The sequence below is a fragment of the Odocoileus virginianus genome, chromosome 20 (assembly GCF_023699985.2).
Source record: "Odocoileus virginianus isolate 20LAN1187 ecotype Illinois chromosome 20, Ovbor_1.2, whole genome shotgun sequence".
Classification (NCBI taxonomy): domain Eukaryota; kingdom Metazoa; phylum Chordata; class Mammalia; order Artiodactyla; family Cervidae; genus Odocoileus; species Odocoileus virginianus.
The window spans coordinates 3,541,766-3,555,691 of record NC_069693.1 but is presented as its reverse complement, the minus strand read 5'-3'; the positions used below and the strand labels follow the sequence as shown (position 1 = coordinate 3,555,691).

At 52.0% G+C, this 13,926-nt stretch overlaps 1 protein-coding gene across 4 annotated transcripts; it reads left to right on the top strand.

Annotated features, from left to right (window-relative positions):
- The first annotated feature begins 363 nt into the window (after nucleotides 1-363).
- Nucleotides 364-13,735, top strand: RDH13 (retinol dehydrogenase 13). 4 transcript variants are annotated; one of them, XM_070450313.1, is made up of 7 exons: nucleotides 364-555; nucleotides 2,849-2,967; nucleotides 5,469-5,624; nucleotides 8,156-8,260; nucleotides 9,422-9,634; nucleotides 10,408-10,509; nucleotides 13,140-13,735. In XM_070450313.1, the coding sequence occupies exons 1-7, from the start codon at nucleotides 491-493 to the stop codon at nucleotides 13,364-13,366; spliced, it is 987 nt and encodes a 328-aa protein (XP_070306414.1). In that variant the 5' UTR covers nucleotides 364-490; the 3' UTR covers nucleotides 13,367-13,735. The 4 variants fall into 4 exon arrangements, with proteins under 4 accessions (XP_070306414.1, XP_070306415.1, XP_020745278.2 ...); XM_070450314.1 differs by lacking the exon at nucleotides 13,140-13,735 and adding an exon at nucleotides 11,025-11,774; XM_020889619.2 differs by lacking the exon at nucleotides 13,140-13,735 and adding an exon at nucleotides 12,319-12,747 and having other exon boundaries at nucleotides 366-555.
- Nucleotides 13,736-13,926: the final 191 nt, after the last annotated feature.

Genomic DNA, 13,926 nt, shown 5'->3' with positions numbered 1-13,926 from the left:
CACAGTGATTCAGATTTTTTATGGGTTATATTCGGTTTAAAGTTTTTACGAAATACTGGCTGTCGTCCCTGTGCTGTACAATATAGTCTCGGAGCTGTTTTGTTTTATACATAGCTAGTTCGTAAGGCACACGTAGATGAGGAAACAGGCTGATCCATTTGAAAGACACACAGAGGACCCAGGTCCCGAAGGACAGCGGCCCCCTGGGCTCCTGGGTCGGACTTTGAAGCTGAGCGAGTGTGACGTCATTGGAACCGCGCGTAGGCTCCGCCCCCGAGGCCCCGGCCACGCCCCGGCCCCAGAGACTACCCTTCCCAGCAGCAGCTGCGCTCGCAGTCCGTCACTTGGGCCCCGCCCCGCCCCTTCCGGAATCGCGGGGTTCCGGCGGCGTGCGCCCTTCCGCACGTGGGGCCCGGGCGGCGCGCTCCTGGGGCTGACGCCGGGCGCGGGAGTGCGGGCGGCTGCAGTGAGACTCCCACTCCGGCCAGGCATGAGCCGTTACGTTCTGCCGCTGTCCGTGCTGGGCACGGCCGTGGGCGGCGCCGTGCTGCTCAAGTGAGTTCGCGCGGGTCTCAGGCGCGGTAACGGCGGGCCGGTGGGCTTGGACAGGGAGGGAGGGCCGGGTGGAGATCGCCAGCTCCTCGCCCACCTGGGAGTCCTCCTGTCCACTCATCCAGCAGTGCTCCCAGAGAATGCGGGGACAAGCCTGGGCCCCGAGCGGGCAGGTCACGGCCCAAGGTCGGCCAGAGAAAGGGGCGGATCCGGGCCCCGGTAAACATTTTGGTCTACTTGCTTCCGGACTTTTAATAGATTAATTAATTCGTTCGGCAGATACCTACTGAGCACCTCCCATATGTCACGTCCTGGCCCAGATGCAAGGAACGTGTATATCACTTAAGCTGTCATTGTCCGGAATCAGGGAAACAAATGTCCAATTCAGTCAATGAAAAGATCGTTATTGCGTGGGATATACACATACGAGCACATACGACAGTTCTTTCCTGTGGTTCCTGGGCTAATTCACTTAATAAAAACAAGACAGGGGTCTAAGAGGTACAAACTATTAGTTATAAAATAGAGTACAAGGATATATTGTACAACCAGGGGAACTTAGCAAATTTTTTATAATTGATATAAATGGAATATAACCTTTAAATATTGTAAAGCACTATGTTGTCCACCTGTACTGTATATAATGTATATCAACTATTCTTCAATATAAAAATCCCCCCCACTCCAAACTACAATACAGCAGCCAAATATTCCATAGCAGTACCATTCAGTAGAACTTTCTGTGAAGATGGAAATCTTTTACATTCGCCCTGGCTATTACAAGCCATGCGGTGTGACTACTGATCACCTAAAAATATAATCATGTTATGCTTGTAGTAACAGTATTATACTGTACACTTAAAAATTTGTTAAGATGGTAGACCTCATGTTAAGTGTTCAGGATTAGCAATGTGTATTTTATTACAGTTACTCAAGATATTAGTTGAGACTTAGGCCAGAAAGTGATTGCACTATTAAAGTATCTTTTTTTCCACTCTCATAAGGGGTTGAAGGATAGACTGACTGTCAGTCTCTTTGAATAAATACGTTTGGGCTTGTTCATCTGCTCTGTGATGAGGCTTCATTTTGAACTTGTTCTTCCTGATCCAATAAAGTCTTTTTTGTGTAGCCTGCTGGTATCTTGTTTTTTGTAAACTGAATTGTAAATATTAACCACCTTTTTTTTGAGAGCTCTAGGAAATGGAAATAATTTTTCCTTATAATAGAAATCATCTGGAAATTTCCTGGTGCTCTGGGGGTTAGGACTTGGCGCTTCCTCTGCTGGGGCCTGTGTTCAGTCCTTGGTTGGGGAAGTAAGAACCCTCAAAGCAGAAGGCATGGCCAAAAAATTCGTCAGCTGCTGTTTTTATTTTTATTCATGCTGATGTCTGTTAGTTCTGAAAAAGCTTAAAAATAATACTAATAAAAAATACCAGCTTGGGAAGAATAAAAGAAAGCTGAATGCCCTAGCTGGGGATGGGGAATATGACTGTTTATTTTTAATTAAAAATGACCCTCTTGTCTGGAGAGGACACTGTTTCTCTGGCCAGCTTCCTGTTGGTGACATTTAGTTTCCACTATTTAGCCTCTGGAGTATGGACACAGTCGCAGAATAAGGCCCTCCTGCCCTCTCTTCTGGGCACATCCTAATGCCCAGAACCTATGACTGTTTCCTTACCTGTCCAAAGGGACTCTGCAGATGTCACTGAGGACCTCCATGATGGGAGATGATCACCAGGTGGCCCCAGTGTTGTCACAACGGTACTCACAAGAGGGAGGCGGGAGAATCAGAGCCGGGGACTTGACACCGCTGTGTTGCTGACTTTGAAGGTGGGGGATGGGGCCACGAGCCCAGGGATGCAGGCGGCCCTTAGAATCTGGAAAAGCCTCGGGAACAATTCTCAATTCTCCCTCGCGCCTCCAGGAACACAGCGCTGGCGACATCTCGGTTTTAGCCTGTGAGACCTGTCTCGGACTCTGACCCGCAGACTCTAGGGAAACACCACTGTGTGGTTTTCACCCACTGAGCTCCTAGTGACATGTTACAACAGCCGGAGGGGTCGAACACAGGGGTCTTTATCAGGTAACGATGGTTATGACGAGGAGGCTCCCCCACACCAGGTGATGTTGAGTAACCACAGGGCTCCCTTGGGTTGTGTGATGTTTGTTGTTCCCATCTTTCCGCTGGGGGAACACAAGCTCAGAGCGGTCCCTTGCCTGAGATCGTAACTGTCAGGGGTCCCTGCGGTGAGAGTGGACAGACAGATGGAACTGACCTCCCGTTTCCTACCTCCAGGGACTTTGTCTCCGGCGGGGCTTGTCCCAGCAAGGCCACCATTCCTGGGAAGACTGTCATAGTGACTGGTGCCAACACGGGCATCGGGAAGCAGACCGCCCTGGAGCTGGCCAAAAGAGGTGGGCACCTGCTTCTCTGCCCAGGGCTCAGGCGCGAGATCTGGTGGTGGACGATGGGATTCCCCTGGGGATGTTAAGATCTGGTGTTAAGACCTGGGGGTGTTAAGGCTTCTGATTCTTTCGGTTTTGCAAGTGGCAGAAACAAACGCAGGCTGGCTTAAGCCCCAGAGCCTGGTGTTCCTGGAAGGGGGCGGGTGGGTCCAGGGGCTCAGAGGAGCCCGTGGACACTCAGCAGTTTCCGGTTTGGGTTTTTCTCTGTATCAGCCTCACCGTCTCCTATGCTAGCTGGACTCACTCCCATTGACTGGGTCGGGGCCTGGGTCAGAGGCTGGGAATAAGACTTCTGGCTCTTCCAAGCTTACTGATCAGGTCTTTAATAGAATTCCCTCTTCAGTTTGGGTCTGTTTGATGTTTTTCTCATGGTCAGAGTGGGCTTATGGAGACGTGTCCTCCTCAGCACACACATCTCTCTCTTTTATTTTTTTATTTTTTATTTTTCGCACAGGAAGGTCTGCTTTTAATGAGTATCTTTAAAAGCCTTTGCAACAGCAGGCGCAGCCCAGGGCAGCCTGGAAACCCACACTGAGGGCAACAGAGCTCTCTGGCTTTCAGATGACCCAGAGGCTGGATTCTTTCTGGTCTCTCTCAACAGCTGAGCATCGTGATTTTGCTAATTAAGCCGCTTTCTTCTCCTTAATTAGCTGCATGTGAATCTTTTTGGGAAGTCTTGGATCCGTGAAATAGTCTGCGGCAAATTCTTGAATGTCGTCTGGTCTTTTCAAAAACATATCTCTGAACAAACCACTTATGAGCAACGCCACTTCTTTGTGGGTCCTAAGGTACTTCTCATTAGTAATCCGAGTTTGAATCTTGAAGCCGCGCAGCTTCTCCAGCTGTTCTGGGCTCAGTGTTTCGGGGTACAGCCCCTTAATCGCGCCCGGCAGTTTCGCCTTCTTGTTGCGGTCCAGATCTCTCTCTCTTAAAAATTTATATATTTTTGGCCCCACTGTGTGGCGTGCAGGATCTTAGTTCCCTGACCAGGGATCAAACCCAGGCCCCTTGCAACGGAAGCTCGGATTCCTAACCACAGGACTGCCAGGGGGTTCCCCACAGAGCTCTCTTGAATTTAGAATCGGTGGGGTTTCTTAGGGGACAGGTAGGAGAGAGGGAGGCGTCCCGGTTTTGTTTGAACAGCTGGACCAGAGTTGGGAGGGAGAGGCCGGGGCAGGCGTGAGGGCTGGGAGAGGCTGGGACCTCTCCTTGCGGGGGTTGAGCTGTGGTGGGTCCCTGCTGGATCAGCCAGGCCCGAGCTGCATGTTCGCCCCAAGGTCAGTGATGGGGGCCATGGTGGGCGGTCCTCTGCCCCTGCGCCTCATCACATGGGGTTTCCCCAAGGGAGGGGCAGGTGTTCCTTTCAGGACCAGGTGAGACCGGAACTTGGGCCAACACACCCACCGCCGTCCAAGGGCTGGGCTGGCCCTGCGAGGACAGAGGAGCCCGGACTTGACGAGCTCTGCCCTGGACTGTGTGGTGGGGCAGCCGGTGTGTGAGGTGGCTGGTCCACCCCAGGGGAGCCCCAAAGACCCACACAGTCAGCATCGTTGTTGCCCATCCTTCTCTCAGTCCCTGTTCTTTCTCACTTTTTTAATTTGAAAAAAAAATTTTTTTTAACAGCTGTATTAGGATTTAATTCACATGTTTAAAATATACACTTATGTGATTTTTAGTATATTCACAGAAATGTGCAACCATTACTGCTCTCCATTGTAGAACATTTTTCATCACCCCCAAAATAAAACCTGTGTCCTCTAAGCCATCACCCTCTTAATTTCCCATCCTCTGCAAAGCTAGGAAACCACTGATCTTCCTTCTGTGGATTTGCCTCTTCTGGGCACTTCAGATTAATGGGATCATACACTGCCCTTTTATGTCTGCTTTCTTTGAGTGAGTGAGCCTCATGTGTGTGAGGCTCATCCAAGGTCTGGATGTTTTGCGATTTCCTTCCTTTTCATGGCTGAGTAATGTTCCACTGATGGATAGACCATGTTTCCCTTATTCATGTATCCCTTAATAATTTTTCAAAAAATATTGGAGTATAGTTGATTTTGTGTTAGCTTCAGTTGTGCCACAAAGTGATTCTCTTTTACATACACATGTATCTATTCTTTTTCAAATTATGTCCTATTTAGCTCGTTACAGAATATTGATCAGCATTCCCTGCGGCCTCCAGTAGGTCCTTGTTGGTTATCTCTTTTATATACAGTCGTGTGTATATGTTAGTCCCAAACTCCCAATTTATCCCTCCACCTCCACGTTCATTGTTCCCTCGATGGACATTTGGGGCATTTCTACCTCTGGCTGCTGTGAATAGTACCACTGTGTACGTGTGAGTACACAGTTTTGTATGGACTTATGTTTTCATTTATCTTGGGTACATACACTTAGGAGTGGATCCTTTTTATGTTTACTGAAAAATTTTTTTTCTCGTCTGGGTCTTCCAGGAGGCAACATCATTCTCGCCTGTCGAGACATGGAGAAGTACGAAGCAGCGGCCAAGGAGATCCGAGGGGAGACCCTGAATCACCGCGTCAACGCCCGGCACCTGGACTTGGCCTCCCTTAAGTCCATCCGAGAGTTCGCGGTGAAGGTCACTGAAGGTAGGAGAGCGGCTGCTGGCCTAGCGAGGGAGGGCTTGAGTGGCCGGGCAGTGAGGAGGGGTCGCACCAGGCAGGTCCTAGAGCTGAGTGTTGGTCACTGGCTGTTTTTGTTCGGTCTTTGGGTGCAGATTTTACATTTTTTTCTTTTTGACATTTTCATGTTTACATATTTGCCATTTTTACATGTGGGAAAGCAAATCAAAGAATAACATTTCATGACATATGACTATTATATGGAATTCAGATTGTGTTTTTTTTTTTTGGCCACACTGCATGGCTTTTAGGATGTTAGTTCCCAGGCCACAGATTGAACCTGCTCTCTGGGCAGTGAAAGCACAGAGTCCTAACTCCTGGATCGCCAGGGAATTCCTGGAATGCAGAGTTTAGTTTCCCTAAAGGTTTTTTTTTTTTTCAGACTGGAGTATGATTGTTTACAGTGTTGTGTTTCTGCTGTAGAAGAATGTGAATCAGCTATATGTGTACACGTATCTCCATAAAGGGTCTTCCCTGGTGGCTCAGTGGTAAAGAACCCGCCTGTCAATGCAGGAGACGTGAGTTCAGTCCCTGGGTTAGGAAGATCTGCTGGAGAAGGGAATGGCAACCCATCCCAGTATTGTTGCCTGGAGAATCCCATGGACAGAGGAGCCTGGCGGGCTATAGTCCATGGGGTTTGCAAAGAGTCGGACAGGACTGAGTGACTCAGCGACAACAAAATCATCTCTGTAAAGTTTAATTGACACACAGCTGGGCCCATCAGTTTCCATTTTGTCTGTGGCTGCTTTAGTCCTGCGAGGGCAGAGCTCAGTGGAGACAGACCAAATCGCCTGCAAAACCGAAGGTATTTGCTGCCTGGCCCCTTACAGAAGAAGGTTACTGAGTCCCACTCTCCAGGAAACCCAAGTCCTTCTGCTGAGCTGGGCTCCTGGGAGAAGCAGAGGCCGGGAACGGATTTGATGTGTAGGGAGGCAGAGGGAGAGTTAACCGGGAGAAGGGCAGAGACACCGAGTCACCCACTGTTTGCTCAGGCTATCTGGCGCTGGGGTGGCTCCGGGGACACAGACGTGAGTCAGATTCAGGCTCTGTCTCTGGAGCGACTGGGCCGTGTCGGCCATGAGGACAGGTGACTCAGAGGGGACCTGCAGGCACGATGCGGAGCACCCAGAAACGCCCACCTTTTCCACTGGGCGTTTCCTGCTGCAGATCCAGAAATCAGGCTGGCGTTTCTTTGCACTTCCGTCTCCCTGATGGCTGACTCACTCTTCCTGCTGCTCGCCACTCGGTCTCGGAACCGCTTACATATTTATCTATTTTCCGAACAGGAATAACATTTGCAAGCTTAAACGTACAGAAAGTGCAAACGGGGATAGAGGAGAACATCTTCCTGGCGCACCCGCCACCGCTCCCTGGATGCTGTCCTCAGATGGGTTCACTGCTTCCCCCGCTGCGTGTCCTCTGGGGACCGTTTCTGCGTGCATAAAGCCAGCGGGGGACACACCTGCCCATGGGTCTTTTGTATAAACCGCAGCCTGTTACACAGCCGGTCCTGCCCCTGCTGTTTGTCCCCAGTTCTCCCCGGGAGATCAGTGTGGGCGGAACTTTTTCCTTTTATTGTGTATGTTTGTTTCTTTCCCTGCCACTGTGGGTCTTGCACGATTTTAGTTCCCGACCAGGGATTGAATCCATGAGCCTTGCTGTGGAAGCGTGGAGTCCTAACTACTGGACGCCAGGGAATTCCTGTGTGTGTTTAAATTTTTATTGAAATATAATTGACTTACAGTATTTTGTTAGTTTGAGGTCTACGGCAAGCTTGAGCTCTGATTTACTTACATTCACACATGAATGTGCACAAAAATATTTTTTTTTAAGATTCGTTTCTATTCTAGAGTATTACAAGGTATTGAGTATAGTTCCCCATGCCATACAGTAGGTCTTTGTTGGTTATCTATTTTATATATAGTAGCAGGTATGTGTTAATCCCAGATTCCTAATTAACCCCTCCCCCTGCACCTTGGTAACCATAAGTTTTCGATGTCTGTGAGTCTATTTCTGTTTTGTAAATGAAGTCATTAGTATCCTTTTATTTAAGATTCCATTTTTAAGTGAGAGAATGAGATGGTTGGATGACATCATTGGCCCAATGGACATAAGTCTGAGCAAACTCTGGGAGATAGTGAAGGACAGGGAAGCCTGGCGTGCTGCAGTCCATGTGGTCGCAGTCGTATGCAAACTTAGTGACTGAACAGTAACAACATTTAAGTGATATATAATTTTGCCTTTCTCTGGCTCACTTCACCTAGTATGATGATCTCTAGGTCCGTCCCTGTTGCTGCAAATGGCATTGTTTCATTCTTTTTTATGGCCGAATAATATTCCATTGTACTATGTCTTCTTTATCCATTCCCCTGTCGATGGACACTTAAGTTGCAGAAAGTACTTTTTGAGTGGATGAAGCCATCCTACCTGGCAGGTTCTGTTACCCATTTCACAGAGGGGGAAACTGAGTCCCGTTTGTCCTCACCCCTGTTTTCCAGAGGAGGAGCATGTTCACATCCTGATCAACAATGCGGCTGTGATGCGGTGCCCCCATTGGACCACCGAGGACGGCTTTGAGATGCAGCTTGGCGTTAACTATCTGGGTGAGGCTGCAGGCTGAGTGGCATCGGCCCGGGATGTGGGCGAGGGCCCCCCTGGACCAGATGCAGGCTCCGGGAGGGGTCTTCCTCCACTCTCCAAGGCGGCCGTGCGTGGGGTCACCTGGCAGCTCGGGGAGCCCCCCTGTTCACGGCTGGACCTTCAGTCCTTCGGACCTTTCATCAGGCTCTTGGCCTCTTGTCCCTTTGTCTGTCTGTCCTTCACTTGCTGTGTCAGTTTGTCTGTTGTCACTCTGAGCCCATCAACAGGGCTGAGGGACATCGGGTAGACATCAGTCATATGGGATTAGGGGCTACCCTAATGAGCTCGTTTAAACTTTATCACCTTTCTGTAGACCCTCTCTCCAAATAAGGTCACACTCCAAGGTACTGGAGGGTAGGACTCTTTTTTTTAGGGGTACTTGGGGGGGTGACATGGCTTCCCTGGTGGTTCAGGTGGTAAAATATCTCCCTGCAGTGCAGGAGACCCGGGTTCGATCCCTGGGTGGGGAAGAGCCCTTGGAAAAGGGAATGAGCAACTTAAGCACGCACAGTTCACCCGTAACATGTGTGACTATCTTCATCCGCTACTGGCTGGGACTCAGTTATGTGACCTGGTGGAGCTGCAAGGGAGACTGGGAAATGTTGTCTTTACTGGGCAGTCTCATGGGTAACCCAAAATTCTATCACTGGGAAAGAAACGGAGAGAGAGTTTTGATAGACAGACGGCCCTCATAGAGGGTTATCACAGGACTTTGTGATAATTAGTTGTGGGGACTGTCTTGTGCATTGCAGCTTTTTTTATTTTAGGTGCACCACAGGGCTGGTAGGATCTCAGTTTACCGGGTCAGGATTGCACTCAGGCTGCCGCAGTGAGATCCCAGCATCCTAACCGCGAGGCCCCCAGGCGACTCCTGCACTGGGGGATTTCTAGCCGCATCCCTGGCCTCCACCCCTTAGGTTGCAGTAGCACTCCTTGTATGGTCCACAGCCGTGATGATCAAGATCGCCTCCAGACTTTGCCAAATGCCCCCTGGAGGGCAGGGGGGACCCTGCTGAGAAACACAGGTTATGGAAGGAGGCAGTAAGGTGATGATGTTCTCAGTAGGGTCCTACGCCCGGGACAAGAATTCAGGAAGAGCTCTCTCTCTGTTTTCCTTCTTCCAGGCCACTTCCTTTTGACGAACTTGCTGCTGGATAAGCTGAAAGCCTCCGCCCCTTCGCGCATCATCAACGTCTCGTCCTTGGCCCACGTTGCTGGGCACATAGACTTCGAGGACTTGAACTGGGAGAAGAGGAAGTACGACACGAAGGCGGCCTACTGCCAGAGCAAGCTGGCCATTGTCCTCTCCACCAAGGAGCTGAGCCGGCGGCTGCAGGGTGCGTGTGGCCGAGCCTCGCTGGGCTCCCCTCTCCGTTGGGTCCGAGCTTGAAACGGTCCTGCCGTGACCCTGGGTGGATGGGAAGTCAAGCAGTGGCTCCAGGACAGCAGGCCAACTCATGACACACGTCCTATCAGCTCCCCACTGGTGCCCGAAGCAGACATCACTAATTGATCACTGCACTCTCCTCTGCTCATCCCATGCAGGCACCCGAGCCTTTGCTGTTCTAGGCCAGTGGAGCTTTGGCAGTATCTGGAGATGTTTTTGGCTGTCGTCTGGGGAAGAGGGGCGGGTTGGGAGATGTTCCAGGCATCTCGTGGGCAGGGGCCAGGGGTGGTGCTCAACATCCTGCAATGCACAGGATAAAGAATATCCCAGCTCAGCATCCGTAGTGCCAAAGCTGAAGAGCCTGCCCTTTGCCCTTCTCAAAGAGGGTCTGTGGACTGGCAGCGTGGGCTAACCTGAGCGCTTGTTATAATTGCAGCATCTCAGACCCCTCCCCGACCACTGCTTCAGAGTCTGGGTGTGGAGCCTAGCGGTCTGGGCTTCTCCAGCCCTCCAGGTGATGTTTATGCACTCAGGTTCAGAGGCTTTGCTTTGGGCAGCTGTGAGACAGCTGCCGTGCAAGATAAAAGCACGGATGTGAAGGTTCCAGAGCAGGAGGGTGATGTAGACTCGGGGGAGTCCTAGATTCCAGGGCGGGCAGCGCCAGCCTTCCGGGTGAGGGGTGGACCTGCTGTCTGTTTGCCTCACTCTTCCCTTCTGTCCCAGGCACGGGCGTGACTGTCAACGCCTTGCATCCCGGTGTGGCCAGGACAGAGCTGGGCAGACACACGGGCATGCACAGCTCTGCCTTCTCCAGCTTCACACTCGGTAAGTCCCCTCCTGGCCTGGGGTCCCTTACCTGAACCCCTGTCCTCCCAGCTTGGGGCCCAGGGCCCTCCCTCAGTGTATGAGGGTTTTCCAGGAAAACTGAACCAATAGGATATACAGGGGTATTTAGAGAGATTGACTAGGAGGGTTTGGCTCATGCATATGTGGGGGCCAAGAAGTCCCAGGACCTGCCTTGTATGTCGGAGGCCTAGGAATGCTGGCCCTGCACTTCCAGCCCAAACCCGAAGGCCCGAGGACCAGGGGAGCCACTGGTGTAAGTCCCAGGCTGACTTGAAAAGCCAAGGGGGTGGACGTCCGGGCTCAGCGTCCCACCAGTTAAGTTCCCAGTGCCCGCCCACCTTGGGAGGGTGGATTTCACAGTCTTTACACACACCCTCACAGACACCCCGGAAACAGTATTCTCCCTGCTCTTTGGGCATCTCGTAGCTCAATAAGTTCACATATACATTTTCTCTCTCTTTTACCTTTTGGCTGCTTTGCACATGGGATCTTAGTTTCCTGACCAGGAATGGGACCTGTGCCGCCTGCGTTGGCAGCTCCAAGTGTTAACCACTGCGCCATCAGGGAAGATCCCCACACATAAAATTAACATCACACTCGGGGTCTATCTCAGGGGCTTTTTCTGCTTTCCCCCGTGTCTTCCCTGGTACCAGCTCACTTTCATGTGTCTGCCCAGCCTGCCAGCCTCAGAACACCCTGGGAAACAGGCCCGAGCCTTGTGTTGTTCAGTCGCTCAGTCGTGTCCGACCCTTTGCGGCCCCATGGACGGCAGTATGCCAGGCTTCCCTGTCCATCACCAGCTCCCAGAGTTTGCTCAAACCCCTGTGCATCGAGTCAGTGGTGCCATCCAAACATCTCATCCTCTGTTGCCCCCTTCTCCTCCTGCCTTCAGTCTTTCCCAGCATCAGAGTCTTTTCTAATGAGTTGGCTCTTCACGTCAGGTGGCCAGATTATTGGGGCTTCAGCCTCAGCGTCAGTCCTTCCAGTGATTGATGAGAAACATGTTTCAGAGGAGGAGGTCATGGGGCTGACTGCCTGGAGTCCAGCCATGTGTGGGATAGCTCTAGTTTCATCCCAAACTGGCTGGGCCACCCAGGGAAGAGACTTCTTTCCAAATCCCTATTTCCTTATCTGCCAAGTAAGGCTCATAGTAGTACCTGTCTCACAGTGGGGAGGACTAGATGAGACCACCCTGAAAAGGGCCAGCACAGATTTAGGCTGAATAAATGGTGAGAGCTTTATAACTAGTGTTTGTTATCCTGGCAAACATCTCAGTTGGTGGTGGCTAGGTATCAAGAATCTTAAGCTGAGGCTGGCACTGGAGACAATACACAAAAGTCAGTTTAAAGACAGATCGGGGTGGTGGGGGTACTTCCTTCGTGGTCCAGTAGTTAAGACTCTGTGCCTCCACTGCAGGGGCCACAGGTTCAGTCCCTGGTTGGGGAGCTAAGATTCCCATGCCACGCATGGCGCAGCCGAAAACAAAACAAAAAGAGAGATCGGGTGGGGTGAGGGCTCGGACCTTCCATTTGCCTGGGAAGAGTGAGGGGGGCTTCCTGGAGGAGGCAGCTTTCAGGCTGGTTCCTGCATCTGCAGCTGACTTGTCTGAGCAGTGCCAGGGAAGGGAGCTCCTGTGTAAGGACCAGAGAGGCAGAGGCCGCAGGTGAGCTCCGTGGGCCTCCAGGGACCCTTCTGCTTCCGTGGGCCCCGAGCAACCCGGGGTGAGGTGGGCTTTCTGTGCCTTCCTCTCTGGATGTCTGGACTGAGCTCTCTGTGGACTGACTGCAGGGCCCATCTTCTGGCTGCTGGTCAAGAGCCCCCAGCTGGCGGCCCAGCCCAGCGTCTACCTGGCCGTGGCGGAGGAGCTGGAGGGTGTTTCTGGAAAGTACTTTGATGTACTCAAAGAGAAGGCTCCGGCCCCGGAAGCTGAGGATGAGGAAGTGGCCAAGAGGCTTTGGGCTGAAAGTGCCCGCCTGGTGGGCTTGGAGATGTCCCATGAGAGGGGACAGCCGCTCCCCGAATAACTGCTGGAACAGGCGAGGAAGCCACCGGCGAGGCAGAGCCACTCCTGTGGCCGGCAAGCAGCCAAACCTAGGTGTCCTGCCCGCAGCATCCACCAGGTGGCAGTATTGACAAGGGCCCGGCTAGTCAGAGCTATGGGTTTCCCAGTAGTCATGTTTGGATGTGAGAGTTGGTCCATAAAGAAGGCTGAGCACCGAGTCTTTCAAACTGTGATGCTGGAGAAGACTCTTGAGAGTCAACCAGTCCATTCTAAAGGAAATAAACCCTGAATATTCATTGGAAGGACTGACGCTGAAGCTGAAGCTCCAGCACTTTGGCCACCTGATGTGAAGAACTGCCTCATTGGAAAAGACCTTGATGCTGGGAAAGATTGAAGGCAGGAGGAGAAGGGGATGACAGAGGATGAGATGGTTGGATGGCATCACTGACTCAACGGACATGAGTTTGAGCAAACTCTTGGAGACAGTGAAGGATGGGAAGCCTGGCGCGCTGCAGTCCATGGGGCCACAAAGAGTCAGACACAAGTGAGTGACTGAACAACAAATTGTCCAAGGGGTGCTGACTGCCATGCCTGCGGCTCTCTCTAGGTGGTGGCATTGCCTCTTTTCTGGCTGCAGTGGATCGGCCCCCAGGTGAGCACCTGGCCCGGGGCTGGCTGGCGCAGAGTGCCCTGCTGCCGACAGGTGAGGTGGGCCAGGGGACGCCTCCTTTGGGAATCCACACCAGGAGTTTTGGGGGCGGTGTCACCTGCCTCTGGTGGGGACCATGCCTGAGACCGGATGGCCCGTGGGCAGGTTTGTCTGACGCCACTTGAGTGGGTTCGTGGTCCTCGTGTGACTGTGTGACCTCCGGTCTCCTCTCTCAGCCTTGGCTTCCCCAGCCGTTCACTGGACTACCCCATCACATGGGGACGAGTCTCCCCTGGCTCATCACCTTTCTTGCCAGTGGCTATATACTGAGGCCCTGCCGCGTGCTGGACCCTGGCGGGGTGCTGGAGACGCCCCCCCGGGAACAGACCCTGTTGTCTCCATATCACACTGGCGGCGTCCCGGGGTGGGGGCGGGCAGGGGGGAACCGCTGAGGAGCCCGGAGGCCCGGGACCATGGCCATCCCTGCAGTTCCTGTGGGAGCTTCAACCAGACTCTCCCGCTTGCTCTTTGATTAAAGAAAAGCAAAACTGCAACTGAGTCATAGGTTTCATTTTCTTCCTTTATGTGTGTGTGTGTGTGGTGGGGGCAGTGCTAAGGAGCTGGCCCGAAAGAACTTGTGTTTATTACATTTAGAGAATGGGCTGTTGACTTAACTACCGCCGGGGCAGTAAACAGCTCAGAAGTTCAGACTTTCGGAGATGAAAGGGGCCCTTTCGTGAAAGGG

Bases quoted from the DNA above. Each gene is read 5' to 3' on its own strand.
- RDH13 (XM_020889619.2), top strand. From the start codon at position 491: ATGAGCCGTTACGTTCTGCCGCTGTCCGTGCTGGGCACGGCCGTGGGC. The intron at 2,968-5,468 runs GTGGGCACCTGC...TGGGTCTTCCAG, and splicing joins CCTGGAGCTGGCCAAAAGAG to GAGGCAACATCATTCTCGCC. The intron at 8,261-9,421 runs GTGAGGCTGCAG...TCCTTCTTCCAG, and splicing joins GCTTGGCGTTAACTATCTGG to GCCACTTCCTTTTGACGAAC.